Source organism: Chiloscyllium plagiosum, unplaced genomic scaffold, assembly GCF_037043375.1.
Source record: "Chiloscyllium plagiosum isolate Xiang-an unplaced genomic scaffold, Cpla_swu_hap1 HiC_scaffold_10, whole genome shotgun sequence".
Lineage (NCBI taxonomy): Eukaryota > Metazoa > Chordata > Chondrichthyes > Orectolobiformes > Hemiscylliidae > Chiloscyllium > Chiloscyllium plagiosum.
In genome coordinates this window covers 98,926,597-98,950,562 of record NW_028270148.1, presented here as the reverse complement: position 1 = coordinate 98,950,562, position 23,966 = coordinate 98,926,597, and the positions used below count along the sequence as shown (strand labels likewise).

The window sequence follows — 23,966 nt, the reverse complement described above, 5'->3', positions numbered from 1 at the left end:
TAATAACTACAATTGGAGTTGTAAACAATTTGGAGACAAAAGGAGTGTAATATGCACCTTTTGCCAGTAACAATTTGATTGATCATAGACTAAGGACCTATTATCAATGGCAGACCTTTTGTTTGTTTGGTTCTCAGGTAACTGAGCAGCTTTGAGTTGGGTCTAGATTAGAGTGGTGCTGGAAAAGCACAGCCGGTCAGGCAGCATCCGAGGAGCAGGAAAATAGATGTTTCAGGCAAAAGCCCTTCATCAGGATCGAAGGCAGGGAGCCTCCAGGTTGGAGAGATAAATGGGAGTGGAGTGGGGCTGGGGAGAAGGTAACAAAGAGTACAATAGGGAAGGGAAGGGGGAGGAAATAAAATAAGGAAACTGGTGAAATCCACATTGAAGACCTGGAGTTGAAGTGTTCGTAGGCGGAAGAGTCGGGTAGTGAGGGAGTGGCGGTGGAGGAGGCCCAGGACCTGCATGTCCTCGGCAGAGTGGGAGGGGGAGTTGAAATGTTGGGCCATGAGATGGTGGGGTTGATTGGTGCGGGTGTCCCGGAGATGCTCCCTAAAGCTCTCTGCGAGATAAAGTGTCCAGTCTCCCCAGTGTAGAGGAGACCACGTTAGGAGCAACAGATACAATAAATGACATTGGTGGATGTGCAGGTGAAACTTTGATGGATGTGGAAGGCTCCTCTAGGGCCTTGGATGGAGGTGAGGAAGGAGGTGTGGGTGCAGGTTTTGCAATTCCTGCGGTGGCAGGGGAAGGTGCCAGGAGGGGAGGGTGGGTTGTTGAGGGGCATGGACCTGACCAGGTAGTCACGGAGGGAACGGTCTTTGCGGAAAGTGGTAGGGAGGAGAACATATCCCTGCTGATGGGGTCCATTTGGGAGGTGGCAGAAATGTCGGCGGACGATGCGGTTTACATGAAGGTTGGGACCAGGGGAGTTCTGTCCTTGTTACAGTTGGAGGGGTGGAGTTTGAGGGCAGAGGTGCGGGATGTGGATGAGATCCATAAGAGGACATCTTCAACCACGTGGGAAGGGAAATTGTGGTCTTTAAAGAAGGAGGCCATGTGGTATGTTCTATGGTGGAACTGGTCCTCCTGGGAGCAGATACTGCTGAGGCGGAGTAATTGGGAATGTGGGATAGCATTTTTGCAGGAGGTAGGATGGGAAGAAGTGTAATCCAGGTAGCTGGGAACAATTTACAGAAAGAATGAGGGGAGTTCAATTCTTCACCAGCTCAGGAGGGCACACTGTCTGCAGACAAAACTCACTAAACCCAAAAGAAAACAGTTTCTTTCCTGTGACAGTTGTAGCTATGACTTTAAACTGATAAATCAGAGACATTGATACATTTACCCTATACCAAATAGCAGAAGTATCCAGAGAAAGTGACTGAAGTGCTGCACAGCAGTAGAATAAGAATCATCTCGACAACATAACCTAGTAACAAAGACTACTGAATTGACTTTGGTATCAGATGTGTGGTCCAGCACATACACAACTCTGATCTCCTGTATCTGCAGTCCTCACTTTCTCCTACTGAATTGACATCCCAATTTTGCCCTCTGTCCTAACCTATTTTTAATCTATTTGTTTGTCTGCAAGTAAGGAAGAGTTTTTAAATTAGTAGCGTTATGTGCCAATGGTTTATAAATCCTTAGCTGCAGCTAGAGTCTAACTACTTGCAAAAAATAGTGATTCTTCAGTGCAGAATTTGCTGTGCACTTCTTAATTAATCTGGATCTGAAATTCAGGTATATTGGAGAATTTTGGATGCTTTATAAAATCCTGAACTTTTATTTCAAGTCCAGGAATAGCAGGGCTAGTTTTCAAGTGCACTACTCCAGTGAACTGTAACAATATTTATGCTCAGTATCAACTAACAAACTACTTCATAACTTTTCAAAACCTTTATCAAGTCAACCCTTAGCCTTTTGTTTCCTTCAGAGGCAGCACTAACCTATTTAATCTGTCAAGATGGTTATCTGTTGGTTGTGGTATAGTTTTTGCAAATATGTTCTTCCAAATTCTCTGGTATTTCCTTTTTTTTCTTTAAAATGAAGATCAGAATTGTGCAAGGACTCTAAACATGGTCTAACCAAAATTCTAAACATTTTCTAGTTTCCAATCTTGTAGTTTTGTTCTGAGAAATTGCCTTAGCATAATAATACTGAAACAAACTTTTATTTTCTACTTACTGGTAGATTTATAGATCTCAAAAAAGGTTCCTATCATGTGACACCTTTAAAAGGAAAGGGTCAGAGCTGTTAGTTTTCCTCAGGTCTCAAACATCCAAAATCAAAAGGTCAACTCAATGTCTATATACCCTTTCTACATGTTCCCACTCCTTTCTCTACAGAATTACCAAGGCCTACTAAACTGGAAACAGCTGCATTCTAAATCAGAAATTAACATATAATACAATGATCCACCTGTAGTTGAATGACAACATTGCTTTTGGACAGACTCAATTGGAGATTTTCCTTTTGGGATCCATTGGCACAGTGCATCAAATGTCATGCTCTATTCAGACAGGTAAGTGTTCAAGGTCCTCAATTACCCCTACAACCTCAATACACAACTTCTCCCAGTGAGAAAATTCAATTGCAGAGGGATGAAGAGCAAAGCTACTCTCTGCTCCAGTTTGCTTCCTTTGACCAATTCCCCATGCAGGTAGAGGATGATCCATGATATTGGCAGTACTAAAGTCCACATTTGAGTCAGAGGACTGAGTCTACTCCACTCCATGTCAACACGATGATCAGATGAGGTATTAAACCAGAATACCATTGGGCTCCATTAGAAATGAACAATACCATAGCAGTATTCCAAAAGAAAAGGGTTTCTGGGATAACATCTGGCCTATCACTGCCTTCCTGTTTATAGAACCTTGTTTTGTGTAATTTGGCTGCTACATTTCCTAAATGCCAGAGACCAGACTTCAAAAAAGTATTGATTGGCTGTACTGTATCCAAGTGCCTTGATATTATGAAAAACTTTATAGAAACGGAAGTTTATTTCTGCTGGTCTGGTAATTATTCAACTGTCTATTCACTTTCTACAATCTCGACCATCAGGGAAGAAGGTACAGAAGCCTGAACACACCCACCAGCCGGTCTTGAAACAGTTTCTACCCTATTGTTGTTAGAATATGGAATGGACTCAAACTCTTAACATTCGCCTGTACTTGTGTTTTTGTCACTGTTTACCTATTATTTACTTATCGATGCTACTTCACTATGCAATCTGCCTGTAATGTTTGCAAGACAAAGCTTTTCACTGTGCCTTGTACATGTGACAGTAAATTCAATTCAATTCACTTTCTAATAACTCAAACTAAACTTGATATTTACATTTTTTCCTGGAACTCAGAATTTCTTCCGATTCATGCAAATAGCATCCAACATGTAGAAGGTCTTGCATTCATCAGAATTATACCTTGGCCATCATTGATCCATCAGTAGGAAGTATTGTTTTGATCATTGGGGTTTTGAGTTTCCCTTTCTGATGGGACTTATCTAAACCATTGAGACGCTTCTAATTCAAGATGGCTTAATTGGCACCTGACTATTCTAATCATTCATTCAGCTTGTTTCATGATTTCGCCCTGGTTTGAAAGCCTGCCGTCTGTGAGGATTCTATTTAACCATGAGCACTTCTAGCAGACACCTTTTGTTTTTATTTACTCCATCACTGCAACCTTTTGTTTTCCATTGGCATCTTTTGTAATTTAATTTCTCCTGGCTTGAACCCAAGCAGAGTTTCCTTTCTCATCTTCCCCATCACTTCCACCTCTCTTTTGTACTTGCTTAAAATTTGTTGTTACATTTTTAACTTTTCCCAGTCGATGGAAGGTCATTGACTGGAAATGTTAACCTTATGCTCTCTCCATAGATGCGGAAGTCGACTGATCATTTCCAGCACTTCGTATAGTACTTCTTTTTATTGTCCTGTTTCGCCCAGAACATTCACTGCCTTACACTTATCCAATAGCATTTACATAAGATCTTTATGAAAAGGTCTTGAAGTCTGGGTTTATTAAACGGTGAGTCTTCTGACAAAAAAATCCAATGGACAGAGCAGCATTTGTATAGATGCAGGAACAGATTGTCTACTCATCTGGACCAATGCAAAGAAGAAAATGCAGAACAAAAATGACAGTTTGTGGATGGAAGCTGCCACTATCCCTCTTTCCTCAACTAGATGCAACTGACTATTTTTGCTTAGAGTGGTAGAGGAATATCCATTTAAGAGACTTAAAGAAAACAGCACCTTAACAAAACAGTACATTCCTGCCCCCATTAATAATTAGGTGCAAGTTACATAAGCGAATTATTTAGTGACATAGGTGACACATCAGTCCCCTCAGAGGTCCAGAGCTATTCTCCCAAAACTTGCAATTTGGAAAGTCGCTGGGCACCAAAGACAAAAGTGGAATTTCCTCTCCCTAATGCGACGGCACTTGGCCGACAACTCAGCACCCTCATTTATGCATTACAATTTGTTGCTTGCTTTAAATATTTGGCATTCTTCAAATTATCTTAATGTAAGCAAAACTAAAAGCTTCAACTGTATCTCTTTTCTTAGCAGCAGTCTTTAGGTACGAACAATATTGGATAGGACATTGGGGAAAATTCCAAACGTGTTGGGGGGGTGGGGGGGGGGTTCACCTGACAAATCTGAACAGCAAACAGCATCTGGTACTTATGAGCCTTTACTGCATTTCAGACCTTCATGCCAAAACTGTAACATCTGGACAGCCTCTCATTAAATGGTCCACATTATGTGGATTTTACAAGCTTCTTGTAAAATCCACATAATTAAAAGGGGGTTATGATATCAGGGACTATGTAATGAAAGCATTGAATGCAATCTTCTGATGCTGTCAAAGCAAAAGGCGTATACCAGTCAAATCTTCCAATTGACGTTCACATAATTGGCTTCTTGTCTGGAAATCATGTGTATGGATAATTATCTTGTAATATTGGAATGTCTTTTTTGCCTATATCTGAACTTGCACCAAGATACATTCTCCCATCAATTATGCTCACAAACCTTCTATACTGGCACCTGATCAAGGAACATTTCAAAATTATTAGCCTCATTTACGAATTTTTTCATACCACTATTCTCCTCCAAACCCAGAACTTTCCCTCTAAGTTTAGATTTGGCATTCATCTACTTTCAGTTGTTTAGGATGTGAACTTAAGAATGTGCACCCTAAACCTCTCCAGGTCCCTTTTTTAAAAAAATGTTCTACAAGACTTCTCCCCGTGTCGGCGTGGGTTTCCTCCGGGTGCTCCGGTTTCCTCCCACAGTCCAAAGATGTACAGGTCAAGTGAATTGGCCATGCTAAATTGCCCGTAGTGTTAGGTAAGGGGTATGGGTGGGTTGCGCTTCGGCGGGTCGGTGTGGACTTGTTGGGCCGAAGGGCCTGTTTCCACACTGTAATGTAATGTAATCTAATCTAATCTAAAAAAAAATTACAAGACTTTTGTCTTTGACCAATTTCTTAAGTCATGTGTTCTAACTTCTCCTGCGATTTGGCACCAAATGGTGACTGATGGTGTTTCTGCACTCAGCCCTATTGAGGGCATTATATAAATGCAAATCATCTTCCTGTGAACTATTCTCCCATGTGCTTTTATAAAGCACAAAAGATCAAGCAAACGATTTCAGCGTTCTAAAAAGCCTGGACGTATTCCTGGTAACAAGTTGAAATTCAAAGCAGGTCTACACTGTCCAGCAGGACTCTATCCTCACCACTGTGTAGGTCAACTTCATTGGTCGATTGATTACACTCTCCTTCGATAAACTAAGTGACACATCCATTTTACTGTTGGGGTGCAGAATAGGTAGATTTCTCTGTTTTAATACCAAACACCGGAAGAACGAGGTTCAATGATGTACAACTAACCAGGAAGAACAGTCATTCCTTCTCCAAACATTACTAAAGGGATCTTTTAACCTATACCTGCAAGAAAAGATGAATCCTTGACCTTTAGTCTAAAACTAAAAGATAACACCTGCAATTGTAGAATGCAGTCAGTAATGCAGAAGACCGTTGGGCTGGAAACAAATCTTTAGATTTGGAGGCCAGAGTCAAATGCAGGTCTACTGTGTGACAGCTGACTCAATCTGTGGAATCATCCACATATCAGGAAGCCCAGAAACAGATCTCAACTAGCCATTAAAAATACAGTGATTACATCAGCTGATTAGAGGCAAGGAGTCATGCAGCAAGTTCTCCCCTAAACAAGTCTACCACATACAAAGCATAAATCCTGTGTATGACGGAATAAAGCCCACTTGCTTGGATGAGTGCAGCTCCACATTCAAGCAGCTCCACACCACCCAGGACTAAAAAGGCCCATTTGATTAAAAAGCCTCAACCACCAACATTCACACTCTCCACCAATGCAGAGTGGTAGCAGTGCATAACATCTACAAAATGTATTGCAGGAACTCAATGTTCCTTCAGTAGTATCTTTTAAACAAGGACAGCAAATGCATGGAAACACTGTCACAGTTCCTCCTCTGTTGCTTAGTCAAATTTCTAAAACTTTGTTCTCGTAACATTAGATATAATGACACCAAACAGACTGCAGTGGTGCAAAAAGGCAGCTCACCAGTATCTCCAAAGGAAACTGAAGATAGGCAATAAATGCTGGCCCAGTCAGCAGCACCCATGCCACATGAATGAACTTCTATTAAAAAAAAGTGTATCAAAACAGTCATGACAATAGGTGCAAGCACAACGTTGTCAATCCAATGAAATTAATTGTATAGATCTTTGTGAAAATAACAGCAATAGGTAATCCATGCAACTCCTTCTATTTCAACTTTTATCACAATGCAATACAAACATTAACCAAGCTCTAGAGCTAGTGAATTAACAATAAATGAACAGCAGTATCAGCTAATATCTAAAGTCAAAGCTCAAGAGAACCTAAAGATCATATTAATGAAAACAATGAAGAAATGGTGTCCATGGGCAACACTTTAACCATCTCTTACTTTGATGGAACAAAGCCCTGATTCCAATCAAAGTGCTGTGGCTAACTCTCTTGGGAGCTCACCTGCATCGCTTAATTGGGCAAAAAAAAATAAAAAAAATTTTCTTCCGACATGCAAAGCTTCAAGAAATGAACAAGCTAACTTGCATTGATGGAGGAGGTCTCAATCCCAGGACACCCCTAGACACCAGCTAAAGCACTGATACTGAGTCACTATTTGAATGTAGGAAGCAGCAGCAGCAAATTTGTCCTCAAGGTTCCACCAATGTGATGATGTTGGCCAGGATATCAGGAATAACTGTTCTTACACACAAATACCAATATGGGAGCCTTCACCATTCCTCGAAGTAAAAACAGGTCCTGTCTGCTTCGTATCATCAGACAGGCTGTAGCTTCAACAGCACAGCACTCCCTCTATTACACAGGAGTATCAGAAAAGCCCAGATCTGGAGATAGAAACAATTAACAAAAAATAATATTTTTTCATAGCTTTCTACCTCTCTTCAGTTCCTAACAGACAATTGCACTTGAAATATTGCACTTTTCTTCTCCACAATGCAGTCAGTGGCTGAGATTTTCCAACATTGATTTCCAGCCCCACCCTCCTCCATAACCCCTTATTTCCAGGATCTATTTTACTTTTATTGGACTGGCCTATCAGCTTGACTTATGTTTAAATCTTTCAGTGGGACATGATTCCCTGCCTTCTTACACAGAGCAGAGGAAAAACAAAGTATTCCCCAAGTAAGCCCCAAATGACATCTTGGCCTTGAACAAGCAAGAGTGGCATTGTACTAAATATGGTGCATTTAAAACATCAATCCACTGATGTGATAGCCTTGATACTTCAATACATTGATCTCCCATGTAGTAAGCAGTACCAAAGCAGTCAAAACAAGAGACAGCATTTGTTGTTATTGATTCAGTATATTGAAATGAGTGACAGATACATTATAAATGAAGGGCAGAAAAAGTCCATTCAGGCACACTTAGCCTGCCCTACATCACAATGACCAAATCATCATAGCCAATCGATTCTCTGGCCCCAGTGTTGTAATTTCCCAGACAGTGGCAAAAAGGAAAAAGGTGGGAGGAAAATATTACAAAATGATAGTGTAGGAAATTCCTTTCCAACCACTTCATATCTCTTTAAATTGAGGGGTGATAGATATAGGACAGATGTCAGAGGTAGTTTCTTTACTCAGAGCAGTAAGGGTATGGAATGCTTTGCCTGCAACGGTAGTAGATTCGCCAACTTTAAGTACACTTAAGTTGTCATTAGATAAACATATGGACGTATATGGAATAATGTAGGTTAGATGGGCTTCAGATTGGTATGACAGGTCGGCACAACATCGAGGGCCGAAGTGCCTGTACTGCGCTGCAATGTTCTATGTTCTATGTTTAGAGTCAGAGACGTACAGCTCAGAAACAGACCCTTTGGTCCAACTCGTCCATGCCGTCCAGATATCCTAATCTAACTTAGTCCCACTTGCCAGCACTTGGCCTATATCCCTCTTAAACCCTTCCTATTCATATACCCATTCAGATGCCTTTTAAAGTGTTGTAATTGTACCAGTCTCCACCACTTCCTCTGGCAGCTCATTCTATACATGCACCATCCTGTGTGAAAAAGTGCCCATTAAGTCCCTTTTATATCTTTTCCCCCCTCACCCTAAACCTCTAGTTCTGGACTCCCCCACCCCAGGAAAAGACCTTGTCTATTTATCCTATCTGTGCCCCTCATGATTTTATAAACCTCTATAAGGTCACCCCTCAGCCTCTGATGCTCCAGGGAAATTGCCCCAGCCTATTCAGCCTCTCCCTATAGCTCAAATCCTCCAACCCTGGCAACATGCTTGTAAAGATTTTCTGAACCCTTTCAAGTTTCACAGTATCCTTCCAATAGGAAGACGACCAGAATTGCATGCAATATTCCAAAAGTGGCCGAACCAATGTCCTGCCCAGCCACAACATGACTTCCCAACTCCTATACTCAATGCTCCGGCCAATAAAGGAAAGCATACCAAACATCTTCTTCACTACCCTTTCTACCTGCAATCCTACCTTCAAGGAGCTATGAACCTGCACTCCAAGGTCTCTTTATTCAGCAACACATCCCAGGACCTTACCATTAAGGTATATAAGTCCTGCTCTGATTTGCTTTTCCAAAATGCAGCACCTCACATTTATCTACATTAAACTCCATCAGCCACTCCTCAGCCCACTAGCCCATCTGATCAAGATCCTGTTGTAATCTGAGGTAATCTTTTCCGTTATCCACTACACCTCCAATTTTGGTGTCATCTGCAAACTTACTAACTATACCCCCTAAGTTCACATCAAAATCATTTATATGAATGACGAAAAGTAGTGGACCCTCAGCACTAATCCTTGTGGCACATCACTGGTCACAGACCTCCAGTCTGAAAAGAACCCTCCACCACCACCTCTGTCTTCTACTATCTAGCCAGCTCTATATCCAAATGGCTAGCTCTCCCTGTATTCCAGGAGATCTACCCTTACTAACCAGTCTCCCATGAGGAACCTTGTCGAATACCTTACTGAAGGCCATATAGATCACATACACTGCTCTGCTCTCATCAAACCTCTTTGTTATATCTTCAAAAAACTCAATCAAATAAATGAGACATGATTTACCATGCACAAAGCCATGTTGACTATCCAAATACATGTAAATCGGTCCCTCAGGATTCCCTCCAACAGCGTGCCCACCACTGAGGTCAGGCTCACAGTCTATAGTTCCCTGGCTCTTCCTTAACACCTTTCTTAAATAATGGCCAACCTCCAGTCTTCTGGCACTTCACCTGTGACTACTAGTGATACAACTATCTCAGCAAGGGGCACAGCAATCACTTTCCTAGCTTCCCACAGAGTTCTAGGGCACACCTGATCAGATCCTGGGGATTTATCCACCTTTAACTGTTTCAAGACATCCAGCACCACCTCCTCTGTAATATGGACATTTTCAAGATGTCACCATCTATTTCCCCACATTCTATATCTTCCTTGTCCTTCTCCACAGTAAACACTGATGCAAAATACTCATTTAGTATCACCTCCATCTCCTGCTGCTCCACACATAGGCTGCCTTGCTGATCTCTGTTAGGCCCTATTCTCTCCCTAGTTATCCTTTTGTCCTTGATGTATTTATAAAACCCTTTGGATTCTCCTTAATTCTATTTGCCAAAACAATCTCATGTCCCCTTTTTGCCCTCCTGATTTCCATTTTAAGTATATGAAGGTTCCCCATGGGAGACTATTTAGCAAGGTTAGATCTCATGGAATACAGGGAGAACTAGCCATTTGGATACAGAACTGGCTCTAAGGTAGAAGACAGAGGGTGGTGGTGGAGGATTGTTTTTCAGACTGGAGGCCTGTGACCAGTGGAGTGCCACAAGGATCGGTGCTGGGCCCTCTAATTTTTGTCATTTACATAAATGATTTGGATGCAAGCATAAGAGGTATAGTTAGTAAGTTTGCAGATGACACCAAAATTGGAGGTGTAGTGGACAGCGAAGAGGGTTACCTCAGATTACAACAGGATCTTGATCAGATGGGCCAATGGGCTGAGAAGTGGCAGATAGAGTTTAATTCAGATAAATGCGAGGTGCTGCATTTTGGGAAAGCAAATCTTAGCAGGACTTATACACTTAATGGTAAGATCCTAGGGAGTGTTGCTGAACAAAGATCTTGGAGTACAGGTTCATAGCTCGTTGAAAGTGGAGTCTCAGGTAGATAGGATAGTGAAGGCGGCGTTTGGTATGCTTTCATTTATTGGTCAGAGTATTGAGTACAGGAGTTGGGAGGTCATGTTGCAGTTGTACAGGACATTGGTTAGGCCACTGTTGGAATATTGTGTGCAATTCTGGTCTCCTTCCTATCGGAAAGATGTTGTGAAACTTGAAAGGGTTCAGAAAAGATTTACAAGGATGTTGCCAGGGTTGGAGGATCTGAGTTACAGGGAGAGGCTGAACAGGCTGGGGCTGTTTTCCCTGGAGCGTCGGAGGCTGAGGGGTGACCTTAGAGGTTTACAAAATTATGAGGGGCATGGAGAGGATAAATAGGCAAAGTCTTTTCCCTGGGGTCAGGGAGTCCAGAACTAAAGGGCATAGGTTTAGGTTGAGAGGGGAAAGATATAAAAGAGACCTAATGGGCAACTTTTTCATGCAGAGGGTGGTACGTGTATGGAATGAGCTGCCAGAGGATGTGGTGGATGCTGGTACAATTGCAACATTTAAGAGGCATTTGGATGGGTATATGAATAGGAAGGATTTGGAGGGATATGGGCCGGGTGCTGGCAGGTGGGACTAGATTGGGTCGGGATATCTAGTCGGCATGGACGGGTTGGACCGAAGGGTCTGTTTCCATGCTGTACATCTAGGACTCTATGAATGCCTTTATACTCTAAAGGATTCATCTGATCGCTCCTGTCTATACCGGATATATGCTTCTTTCTTTTTCTTAACCAAAACTTCATTTTCTCTAATCATCCAGCTTTCTCTACACCTACCAGCCTTGCCTTTCACCCTAACAGGCTTAAACGGTCTCTGGACTCTTGTTATCTCATTTAGAGAAAGCTTGCAATTTTACCAAGTAAACAGTGCATTTTAACTTTGATATCTGTAGAACACACAGTACATAAACAAGCTCCAGCAACTGTAAGCCGTTGATAAGGGAACCACCACAACATCATCTATAGCTCAAAACAGACTGATGGCACAAGTGCATGCTTGAGATCTGTTTGCCTCTCTGCTCAAGTTTCTTCATTGATCCAAGCAGACGATACTTAACCTTCACCTTACATTGAATTTTAAAAAAGATAATCCACCCTTACAGTCTGTATTAGATATCACTGACAGTGGTTGTTATAGGCTCCACTCACCTGCAAACAGAGATGCTTCAGACAAATAGGGAATACACCTCCTGGCATGCTTTAGAGCAACAAGAAATGAAGTAAATTTATATTTATATTGTACTTTTCACCAACTCAATGTCCCAAAATAATTCATAAATGAATAAAAAGTACTTGAAAAGTGTGGTTACTGATGTAATTTAGAAAGCATGGCTTTCAATTTGCACACAGTAAGGTCCCACAAACAGCAAGGATCAGATTTTGTTGAGAGGAATAAATACTGACCAAGATACCGGGAGAACTCCTGGTCTTCTTTGACTGGAATGCTGGGATCCTGTACTCTACCAAAGCAGGTCAGGGGAGGGAGGGCCTGAATTGCTTCATTAATAAAGAGGACACTTGCAACAGTACCAGCCTGGAATATAAACTCCAGCTTCTAGGACTCAAATCTATGACCATCTAACTCAGTTGAGAGCAATGACTAAGCCACAGCAGACACTTTAGTTTTATACACGGAGGCAAATATAAAAAGCAAGGAAAAATATTGGCGAGGCCTCAGTTGCAGTATCACCTGTAATTCTCGACACCCCCTTATAGAGAGGATGATAGAAGAGTCAAAGTAGATGAATTAGAATTATTTCAGAAATTGGAGTGGAAGTGCAGTTTGTTATAGAAATTTAAGATGCAAAAGTGGAGTGGAGGGAAGGCATTAGAAAATGCACCAAACAAAAAAGGGAGCAGTTAAGAATTCGAAACTCAAATCAATACTGTGGAGTGAACAGAATCCATTTATATTTTTTTTAGAAACAAAGAAAAACCAGCACCTTTCACAACATCAGGTCATCCCAAAGTACTCTTCACCCAATTTAAAGTCTAGAGACTGTTGTAGGGTAGAGAAAACAGCAGCCAGTCCTGTATACATTATCACAATTGTTCTTTTTTTTTAAAATGAGGGATTAATGACCCAGTGATTTCACTTACCAACATTAATAAAGGGATAAATGTTGGCATGACTTTGGGGAGAATTTTCTGGTGTTTGACAGTATCATGGAATCTCATTAAACAAAAGGTCCTACATGTACTATCACATGTAAAAGATAGCATACTATAGCATCAGCCTAAATGGGTGCTCATATCTCCAATATGAGACTTGAACCCGAGCCTTCTGCCTCAGAGGCCGGTAGAAAGAACGGTAGCAAGGCCAACATCCAAAAAGCTACCAATTGCCAGGAAGTGGAAGAGCTCTTTCAGAAAGCCGGATTAAATGATTACAGGTAATTCTCCTACAACACAGCAGTTGCATTTCAGTGAAACCTCGCTTAGTAGAAACAGTGGGGTCTATGGGAAAAGTGGGGCTTGGGGCAGAACAGCAAAACAAAATCACTCCTGATCACACACAAAATCCCCCAGAAGTATACTGCAAAGTATAGTACAGCCTGCATCAAGGTTGAAATCATTTATCAATGAAAAGAAAAAAAAGTAAAAAACTTAAAGCAGTATATTTAAAAACATAGGAAAGCTGCTCTCTGGCCAGTTCCTCAGAAAACTGCTCTATCGGCAGCTGACAGTGTACGCGCAAGAGGAGAGACTATGGTGCGGGCATCGGTGCATACACAGAACTGCATGAAAACCGACACAGTCGCCACACACGCACGAACAGGGATGCATGTAAGAACATTGGTGCATACACAAAAAGCCGTGGAGATTTCAGCACATACACAGAACGAAGCACGCAAACGGACTTCCGTGGAATCACACTGTTGCCAAGAGGTAAATGTACTCCAAAATACCGTCCTATGTCTTCAGCAACATTATTGCCAAATCACGCTGCGAAACATGTATTATCCCAGAACTACCTGTATTTACTTCTGCGCTGTAAAATTTTGATATTCTGTTTGTAGACTTGAATTTGACAAATCAAATCAAGCTAATCCCCCAGAAAATTTCCCTGATACAGCAAGATGCTAAACAGTACACAACTAAAAATAACTGAATTGTCAAGAATGCTTCCATTGTCCAGAAAGGCTAATGGTTTGAACAGAATGGAAGGTCAATCTGCCCATTGTCCTGTGCTCTATCCCAGCCGTTAAAAGAGCCAGATGAAAGGAGACTTCTCGCCTAGTGAAGGGCTCTTGGAAAGGTCACCACCTGTTGCACTGACCCCTAATAAAACTTTATCCAAACAGTTGCCCATGTTACTTCTGCTAATTGGTGGCACCACAGGGAATCTGTGCAAAACAATGCCAATGTTCTCAGACTATTTAAAAAGGATTTGTAGACTGTACAACCAGCAAATCATCTAACATAATGTTCCCTTCTTTTCAACTACTTCTCCATTGATCGTACTAACTACAATCATCCTTTGGCTTGTTGGGTGTGAGGAACAAAAAGTGGTGAGAGGTGTCTGAAGACAGATCAAGTAGTGGACAACAGCAGAAAATTTTTAAAAAAAAGAGAACGCTTGGGGGTGGGGTGGGATTGGATTTCATGGGACATTGTGCGCTTAATTGAATGGCTACCAACTGTAATCCCAGTTGTGTCAGGAAGGAGCACTGGGCAAATGGTAGGATTACAATTTCCTGCAGCAGAGGTTTTCAAATGGATTTCGACACCAAGTTTAAGTGGGGTTCATTTTGCCAGGGGGTCAGCACAGGTAGGTTGCAGAGGTTGGCATGAATAGAGGGAGGGGAGGATAAAAGAGAGAAGGATCAGAGTGTCTCTGAGCTAGAGTCCCTGCAAAATCTATACACTCCTTGCCAGACACTAGGTCTATACAGTTAAATATGCTGGCTTACCACTAGACATGAAGAAAACAGCCTTTAATTGGATACTTCAGGGCCTCAAATTAGCCCAGGGGTGGGTAGGCTAATACCTCCAACTACTCCTCCTACCGACTCTGGTAAAATTTCATAATGATTGGCAAACAGCAAGGACATGTGCTAGATTTTATGAACGACCCCACTTTCAAATCAGTTGGCAAGGGAGTAAAATCCAGCTCATAGAAACAAAATCATAACAAAATGAACAAGTAAAAAGTAGGCACAATTACAAGACTCACCATAATAGTTTTATCCTCATTAAAAAGTGTGCCAAAAAAACTCTCCAACTTAAGACTTGCACATGTAGAAACAATCAAGATACTTAATATGTATTCAGTTTTGGCATGGGGCATGGATTTATTTGTGGATGAGCACTCCTCACTTCCATAATGAAATCGGAAACTTGCACAGATGTCTTCTGAATTGAGATAGGGAAGTTTGAATCATTTCATATGGAATTGTTACAGTGCCTAGTAGGTGACCCAAAAGTTTAGCTGGATATTTCAAAAAGAACACTATTGCTATGGGGCAAGAGGTGGGGGTGGGGGGATAAGAGAGAAAGAGTTTAGGGCATAACATGAATTAGAAGAATCTGAATTAGAAAGTATGTTTAATGAAATAATTGAGGACACTATGCTTTAAAAAGCTTATGTACAAAGGAACATTTCAGCATATTGTGGACACATGTTGCTTCGGCTTAAATAAATTCTCATGAATTTGATCTGTGATCAAGTCAAAAGTAAAATAACAAAATCTTGTGCATTGAATTAAAGACTTATTTTTACAAAGCACCATTGTACCAAGGCAGTCAAACTAGTAATATTACACCACAATAGGGTAATTGGTAGCCAATAATAATGATAAATAAGAGACTTAATTGTACCATACCATGAAACAGTCAGTCAATGATACAGTATTACATCATGGTTTATTGCGGATTAGTTTGCCTATGGCTCATTTCAGAAGCCCCCTATATCCCACTTTCATGCATGAAGGAAATAACTATATCAAATTAATTGACCCAAGTACCAGTATGATCTGGAATTCCTTACTTGAATGGACGGTTAAAGCATCTTTAGGCATAAATTTAAAAGCAAAAAAGGGAATTCCTGTAGTTACACAATTAAATAGTATCTTTCTCCAGACCTTTTCTAAGAAAGCTCTTACAAAGGGCTGGTACAAGTACAATGTACTGATGGCCACACATTGTACACTGTACAACTTGATGGTCTACAATCTTAAAAAGAGCATCCTGAAAGACCAATTCCTCCCCCGCACCACAAATTCTTTGTTCATTATGGAGAATATTCAATTAACACTTTAAAGTCCCCACACTCCGTACATTCAACATATGCTGTCTTTCAACATGATTGACTTGAGGTAATGGTCCAAAAGTAATTCCAGTTTTCTTTCAGACAATGGATAGGTCCCATCATTAATCAGACCAATTGAAACTAAAGGGAGATATAAAATGGAGACACTGGAGTGCAAGGCAAAAGTGCCCTCTGTCAAGAGAGAAAAGCCTCAGCATCCTCCCATCAATGCTAGGAGCCTCCAAGATCTTGTGAGCAACATTTCCAATAACATTCTGCAGATTAAATAACTGCCTTGATTGTTCATATTGTCGAAGCAAAACAGTACAAAATCCAGCCTATTTGGAACAGTTTAAATGAGGGTTAAACAACAATTGAGCAACTGATCTGATACAATACCAGTCAACAGAAGTCAAACAGAACTAATTTGTTCTGTATTTTAAGTGTAGCATCATTAATATGGTTTCTGAAGATGCTACATAAATGATGTAATTCATAATTTGAGCATGTTTTAATTAAGTTTATATGATTCACAGAAGGTAACTATTGACAGGAAAGAGAGAGTGTGAGTGTGAAACTAAAAAAACAAATTTTAAAATTTACACTGCCAGATTTAAAATGGCTGCTATTGATCATCTATGTTCACATTGGCGGCTTTCAATAATCTCTAGCAACTATCCGAGCAAAAGCAAACTCACCACCTCTGACTGTAAACATTCCATGCACGTATGAACATTCCAGCCAGCCAACAGAACAAAAAAAGTAGAGAATAAACAAGGTGTCTCCCTCAGCCAGAACTTAAAGAGAACCACCAAAGCCATTCAGACTTGATTTGCTAATAATGACCCAACAGATTTCTATTACAAAAATAAATCAATGGCTTCTGATGAGGAAACATCAAAACTATGTAAATGTCTGCTTTGTAGAACCCCTCCACGGTCTGTAATAATGACCCAAATCTTCCAGTTGCTTGCCATTTCAACTGAACCATCTTGCCTCAATGTTAACATTTCTGTCCTGGGCCCACTGCAGTATTACAACAAAACTCCACATGAGCTGGAGGAATGCCACTATTTTCCACTTTGGTACTTTATAGCCTTTAGGACACAAAATGGATGGAGTTCAATAATTTCCCCCACCACCCTAAAAGCCATAATCTTGTGTCTTGTTCACATTGCTCTAAGCAAAACAGACCTCTTTTCTCCTCATTTTCACACCTAATCATTTGCACTTCTACTTTTCCTAAATTTACCATTAGCACTCCTTGTATTTTGTTCCAAGTACCCTCACCATCTTTTTTTTTTACAATGGTCAAATTAGAGCTTTATACGACTAACACCTATTTGTATTCTAGATCTCTTAAATAAGACCAACATTCCACATAAACTAATAATTGCTGCCTGCATTTTCTAAGCCCAAAACAGAACTCATCAGTACAAGACAAAATTAACTCTTTGATCCAACAGATGAGTAGTACCTTCACAATGCTCCTTAGATCTTCAACATAGGTCCGCTCAGTCTCCAGAATTTCCTGCACCACTCTGTCCACGTAAAGCAGCTTGGGGCTTGCAGATGCAGCTCCTGGTGACATTGCACGATTCTTGTGGGGCACCCTGGAGTCAACTCTTTTGATTCCAATGAATCCGGGCCTTTTCACATCCAGCTCTCCAGAATTCGTATGTGGCAAATTAACCTTTGCACAATCATCTGTGCCAGCCAAGTGCCCTGCTGGGATCAGCTCCAGCCGGATGGCCCCAGCTTCCTTCTCTTGGCCAGGAAGGCCTAAGTGGCTGTTGGAGACCAGGGTCATCCCACTGCTCAAGGAGCAGTGGCTATCCCTGGAGGAGGCAGAGGAAGATGTGGAACTATAGCTGACTGGGCGATCGCGGTCAGATGAATCCATGCTTCTCGTTCCACCATACCGTCTATTATCTGTGTGCAAGAAGCCAATAGGCGCAGTCAAGGTCGCTCTACGGGACAGAGACTCTCGAACAGGTGGCAAGACATCTGGAAGAACATGGTACTCATCTGTAAAAGTAAAACAAGAGAGAATGAAACATTTGAGTTGTCAAGTTACTTCCCACTTTAAAACGGTCAAACAGACTTAAAGATTTAAATCATGCAAAATCTAACTTTTAACAGTTTAAAACGTGGACTGAAGAGTCACAAATAGATTTTCCAGTGCTTTGTGCAAAAGTTTTATACCATTTCAGTAAAATTAGGGTTTTGGACAGGGCAAACAACAGGGAAGAGGTGGTTAAGAAAATTGTCGGGATTCCGTTACGGATTGGTGAAAGCAAAAATCACTCTCAGACAAGAATTGCAGATAAAAAAAAAAAAGAGTTTGGAGTACCATGAACAAAAAGCAAAAAGAGAGACTAACTGGATATCTCAGAGGCAGCATGGGTATGATGGACCAAATGGCTGCCTTTTCTGTTGCAAGATCTACAATTCTCCACATGGTGATCAGTCAGCCCTGCACTTTTCTGTAACCATTCAAGTGCAACAGAGCTTCTCCGTGAGATGGGGACAGCAAGAGCTGGCCAGGGTGCAAAATAATAGACTTCTTTCCTCCAGATAAAGTAGTCATCCCTCAGTATTTTGCTCCATTTCCTATTAGTCACCTCAATAATGCTAAACCTGCTGAGTTTTTATTTCCAACTAAAAACTAGTAGGATCCATATAATCTCCATGTCAGAAATGGGAGACAAACAAAAATAAAAGAACTCAACATGAAATGCTCTGAAATCACTACCATTCATGTCCATACTGTACTAGACATACACATGACATCATTCCACAATACCTTTTTCAATTTAGAGCAATGTTTGACATTGGTGAGGCCACTTTTAGAACATGGCAAACAATTTTGGTCACCTTCTTCAGGAAAGATGGGAGGGTACAGAAAAGATTAACAAGGTTGTCAGGGTTGGAGGTTTTGACTTATAGGGAGAGGCTATATAGGCTGGGGCATTTTTCCCCCCCTGGAGGCGGAGGGGTTACTTTATACAGGTTTATAAAATCATGAGGACCATGGATAGAGTGAATAGCTATGGTATTTTTCTTCATTGGGGGGGGGGGGGGGGGGGGGGGTGAAAGAAAGGAGGAGGAGAGAGGACAGGAGGGTAGAGAAAAGAAAGTCCAAAACTAGAAGGCATAGGTTTTAGATGAGATAGATTTAAGAAAAAAAAAGGACCGGAGGAGTAATTTTTTCACACAAAGCATGGTGGTGGGTACTATTACAACATTTAAAGGTAGCTGGATAGATTTGTGAATAGGAAGGGTTGAGGGGGATATGGACCAAATGCAACTAAGTAAGATTGGGATATCTGGTTGGCTTTGATGAGTTAGACCGAAAGATGTGTTTCCATGCTGTATTAATATATGACTGCATGAGCAGTCTCATTTCTCAAACTCTTCAGATCATTATCAGTGTCAGAGTGTACTGAAGAGCCCCGCAATGCAGACACTAACACAACACTGCAGTGCAGTCCCAGCTGAATAGAAGGTACAGCAGAAATCAGGTAGAGGACCAACTTCAAAAGCTTGCACAGATATTTTCTGATCGAAAAATGTGATTCTTATAGTTTACATGAATTGCAGAGAAGCACTTCATCTTGCCCTTAAATGATCTTCAGAAGTTCAAGTTGCACAATAAAAGTTTTATGATCAAATGACTAACAATACAATCGATAACATTCAGAACTCAAAGGCTTACCCACCCCCTCCTTGGCTTTATTTGTACTCCGACCTTAAAGATTTATTTTTGTTGCCATCTTTTATGACTTTAGGATATCAGAAGTCACTTTTGTGAAATAAGGAAATATGACAGCCAATTTACATACAGCAAGCTCCCAAAAACTATGCAATAATGATCTTTCAGTTGAGATTTTGGTTGAGGGATGAGCTCTGGCCAGAATGCCAGGGAGAACTCCAGTTGCTCTTTTCAAAATAAAATCTTCAGCCCCAAGTGGGGAGATAGGACTCTATTTAGTGACTCATCTGGGACATCGCACTTCCAACAAAGCAGCAGTCTGCACTGGAGTACCGATCTAAAATTTTATAATAAACATGGAGTGGCATTTCAATCCACAATCATCTGATTCAGAGGCACAAATATGACTAATTAGCCAAGGGAGAGAGTATAGTTAATTCCCTACAAAAAGCATGTGCTCGTTTAATCAGACAGCATCATAGAAACTGGTTACTTTTGTATGGTAAAAATGTCTGTTTTTAAATAGTAACGGTAATTGTTATAGATTCCGATGCTAACATTCTGGGAGGAGGGAGGAGATTAGTACCTGAATCCTTGCTGCCTCACTAAGTATTTTCTCAACCTATTCAGTGGTATATTACATATCTCTGGAGCAAGTTAAGACTTGAACCCAGGCCTCCCACTCCAAAGATACCACTGCACAAGAGCCCTTCCCTTACATATATGCTTTCTCCCCTTAAAAATGAGAAGGCAGTGCTCAGTTTTTCAACCTTTAAAGCTTACCCAAGGACATCTCACTAATTATTAGCAGTGCACTCAGCTGATCAGAAATCCCCTCACTTTCACTGCACTCGGATGAAAACAAGTTACAGGGAGGCTTACTAAAAGCCAGTAGCAAGGATTTCAGAAACATTATTCTTTCAGATTTTGAAAACTTCCATATATGATTTATTAAAGCAACAAGGAGGGCCAAAACAGTTAACAATATGTTATGGCAATTAGTGAGCAAGCAAATCCATGGACAGGAGAGTCATAGATGTAAAACAATTGGCCGGGGGAGTTGGGATTTTTTTAAAACAAATGAATTAGAATCCACTTCCAGAAAGGGCAAAAAGTGTCTTAAATCTGTATAGAACAAAAAAGATGACTGAATAGATATCTTGAGGAAAACTTCTGCTGGCAACGAAGAGTGAGCAGCATGGAGTGGATGCAATTGGATAGATCTTTTGAAGAATTGGAACAAGGATGATGGACTGAATGGCCTCCAATACAAAATTATATAATTCAGTTTGTTGAGACATACTGAACCACAGAACTATTGCAAACAAAAAACAATAAGGTACATTCACTATTGAGCTTCTCTGCCTTGACATCTATCGCTGGGAGGCCTGCATGTCTGGTATCACTTCAGTGAGTACGGTTCGTCACCACAGTTATTAAACTGGCATACTCACTCAGACTCCAGGCTCTGCAGAAATCTGGCTCAGTGCTCCTCAAAAACGCACTGCAACTTTTAAAAGCAAATAAAATCTTAGTCAACAATGATCATCAGTTCACTGGAGAGTTCCCTCTCTCTCGCTTAATCCACATGATGCTTTCAATCAAGCGTGAGCGCCAATCAGCAGCCTGCTCTGATCCGCTTCCGAACAAAAAACCCACCATTGGATCTGGGGTCTTTGTTCAGCAGACTGCAGGACATCAGACTGGTTTAAGTTGTGATGCAGCCGTTGCTGTGGTGACAGGAATAGGTCGACATTGCTGCAGCAGTCAGATGCTGTTTGGGATGGAACAGAGGGTCACGTTCTGGAGTTTTTCAGATCCTCCGCAGCTTTGTGCGTGCAATAGGAGGAGAAAACGCTTTCAGCTCTGTACTTACCAAGGAAGCAGTGAATTTAATCAGGAGGCATCCCTCCCCTGTGGTTCAATCAGGAAGAATGGCGTTGTGTTCATTTTTTTTGGTTTTAAAAAAAACACTTAACTCTTACGTACCAGAATATTTTTGTTTCGTGAGTGGGAACACGGGGATTATTTCAAGTCCTGTATTTTTCTTGCAATGCTGGAGAACAAGGAGCGTGCAATTCGCATGGTTAAGGGTAGTGGGTTCTGAGAGAATATTTATATTTGCCCTCTCCCCTTCAACAGTTCCCTTTAGTTTTTGGGGAGGGTGAGGTAGAGTGGTATTTCGAACTGTGTTTCGATCCCTGCCTGAATTAATTTCACTCGAACAGGTTTCTGGGGATACTAATTCGTAACATTTGTAAGTCATCTGAAGGACAGCTCCAAATAGGTACTTTAAATCACTAACGAACAAATATGTTACAGTGTGACCAAGATACTAATGGCCTATATTTTCCACAGAACTAACAATGGTAATAGATAGTTCCTGGGCACTTGTCAATCTGCAATCAGGAGAGGAATACCTGACTGACTTCCTAAAGCAGAATGCAGACAAATGATGACCATGGAATTAACCATGTCTAATCACAATTGCCCATAATGAACAATTACATTTTTTTTTAAGTTGCATCTCCACAGCCAGGGAGCCAAAAAAGAGCAAATGGAGAAATTTAAGCATTACCTTACTGCTATGGAAATAGTTGTTCTAGTATTCACTGCAGATGTGAAAACCCTCCATCAACATAGTAGGTCCTGTAGTTCTAATTGGGATTTTGTTACCACTATGAATGCTGGGATCTCTTTCTCACAGATCAAAATAACTTCTAAGATAGGAATTTATAAAGCATGATCATATAGGAAGTGTTTAGATTCATCATTACAAAGACATAGCTTCAAAAAGTGACCAAGATTAGGCAATAAATTTAGAGGTACACTTTTCAGAAAAACACAGACAGATTGGCAAAGAGATGGGGTAGCCCCAATAATCAAGAATAAGGTCATTAGTGATTAAAATTTGAATCAGATAATCATGAAACATAAAGCCAGTAATAATAGATATTGGGAACAACAAGAGTCAGTTAACTGCTCCCACCAGCAATTTTTAGGCCCTGCTGACAGTTGAGTAAAGTGCTTATCACAATGTCAATGTTATACTAATAGGGGCTTTTAATCTACACATGGACTAAGGCAATCCAATTGGCAAAAATGGTATAAAAGGGGTGTTTCAAAGAATGTTTGTGCTGGCAGTTTCCTGGAATATAGATAATGGAACCAAATAGGGAAAAAAAATTTGCTTTCCCAAATGCAGTTCCTCGCATTTATCGGAATTAAACTCCATATGCCCCTTCTCAGCCCATTGGCACATATCTGATCAAGATCCTGTTACAATTAGAGGTAACCTGCTTTGCTGTCCACTCCACTTCCAATTTTGGTGTCATCTGCAAACTTACTAACTGTACCTCTTATGCTCGCATCCAAATCATTTACATAAATGACGAAAAGCAGTGGGCTCTGCACCGATCCTTGGCACTCCACTGGTCACAGGCCTCCAGTCTGAAAAACAACCTTCCACCACCACCCTCTGTCTTCTACCTTTGAGCCAGCTCTGTATCCAAATGGCTACTTCTCCCTGTATTCCACGAGCTCTAACCTTGCTAAGCAGTCTCCCATGGGAAACTTTGTCGAATGCCTTACTGAAGTCCATATAGACCATGTCTACTACACTGCCCTAAAGTGGTAGAATCAGAATAGAAAATTAGCCAAAATAGTTTAAAGAGTATTCCGTAAACCCTGAAAAGGTTGTAAAGCTGACTTTTATCGAAGTAGTTATTAGAAATTGGGGATAGTAAACCCCAAAAGGTCAGGTTAAGGAAAGCACAAAGCATTGGTGGTTCACTGGTTTCAATATATATCCGGTGTGTTTGCTGGGAAATAGTAGTTGCTTCCAGTTGGAGCTGGGAGAATGCTGAAACAAAGCGCTGCTACTAACAGATTTTAGGCAGTTAAAGCTGAGGAGAGGTGCGGGAAGTGGCAACTCCATGCCTTGGAAAAAGCTGGGCTGAAAATAAATCCGTGGGAATCCTTGATAGCTCACAACAGTGAATTGTGGGATGAAGCAAGCCCACAAGTTGTATTTGCTTGAAATGTAACTGAGAAACATTGGAGAAATTCAGCAGAAGGTGAAGCTAGCTGTTTGATAAAACCTACAATTGTGTTAGTAATTAGATGCTTGGGAGTAGTTTGAGAGCTCCCTGCAATTCCTGTCTCAGGAAAGAAAAAGAATTGAACTACCGAGATGTTAGCAGTTATTCAGGCAATCCAAGTCAGAGATTTGTGAC

General features: G+C 40.9%; 1 protein-coding gene across 5 annotated transcripts in view; it reads right to left on the bottom strand.

Moving 5' to 3' along the window:
* The window catches only part of LOC122553033 (pleckstrin homology domain-containing family G member 1-like), a 222,404-nt gene that overhangs the window by 53,757 nt on the left and 144,681 nt on the right, over window positions 1-23,966 (bottom strand). For 4 of the 5 annotated variants that reach the window (XM_043696473.2, XM_087991576.1, XM_087991577.1 and 1 more), the window contains one exon: window positions 17,494-18,044. In XM_043696473.2, coding sequence (XP_043552408.2) covers window positions 17,494-18,044 — 551 coding nt within the window. Of the gene's footprint in view, window positions 1-17,493; window positions 18,045-21,185; window positions 21,549-23,966 lie in introns of those variants that run through there. The other variant, XM_043696477.2, reaches the window with a different exon arrangement.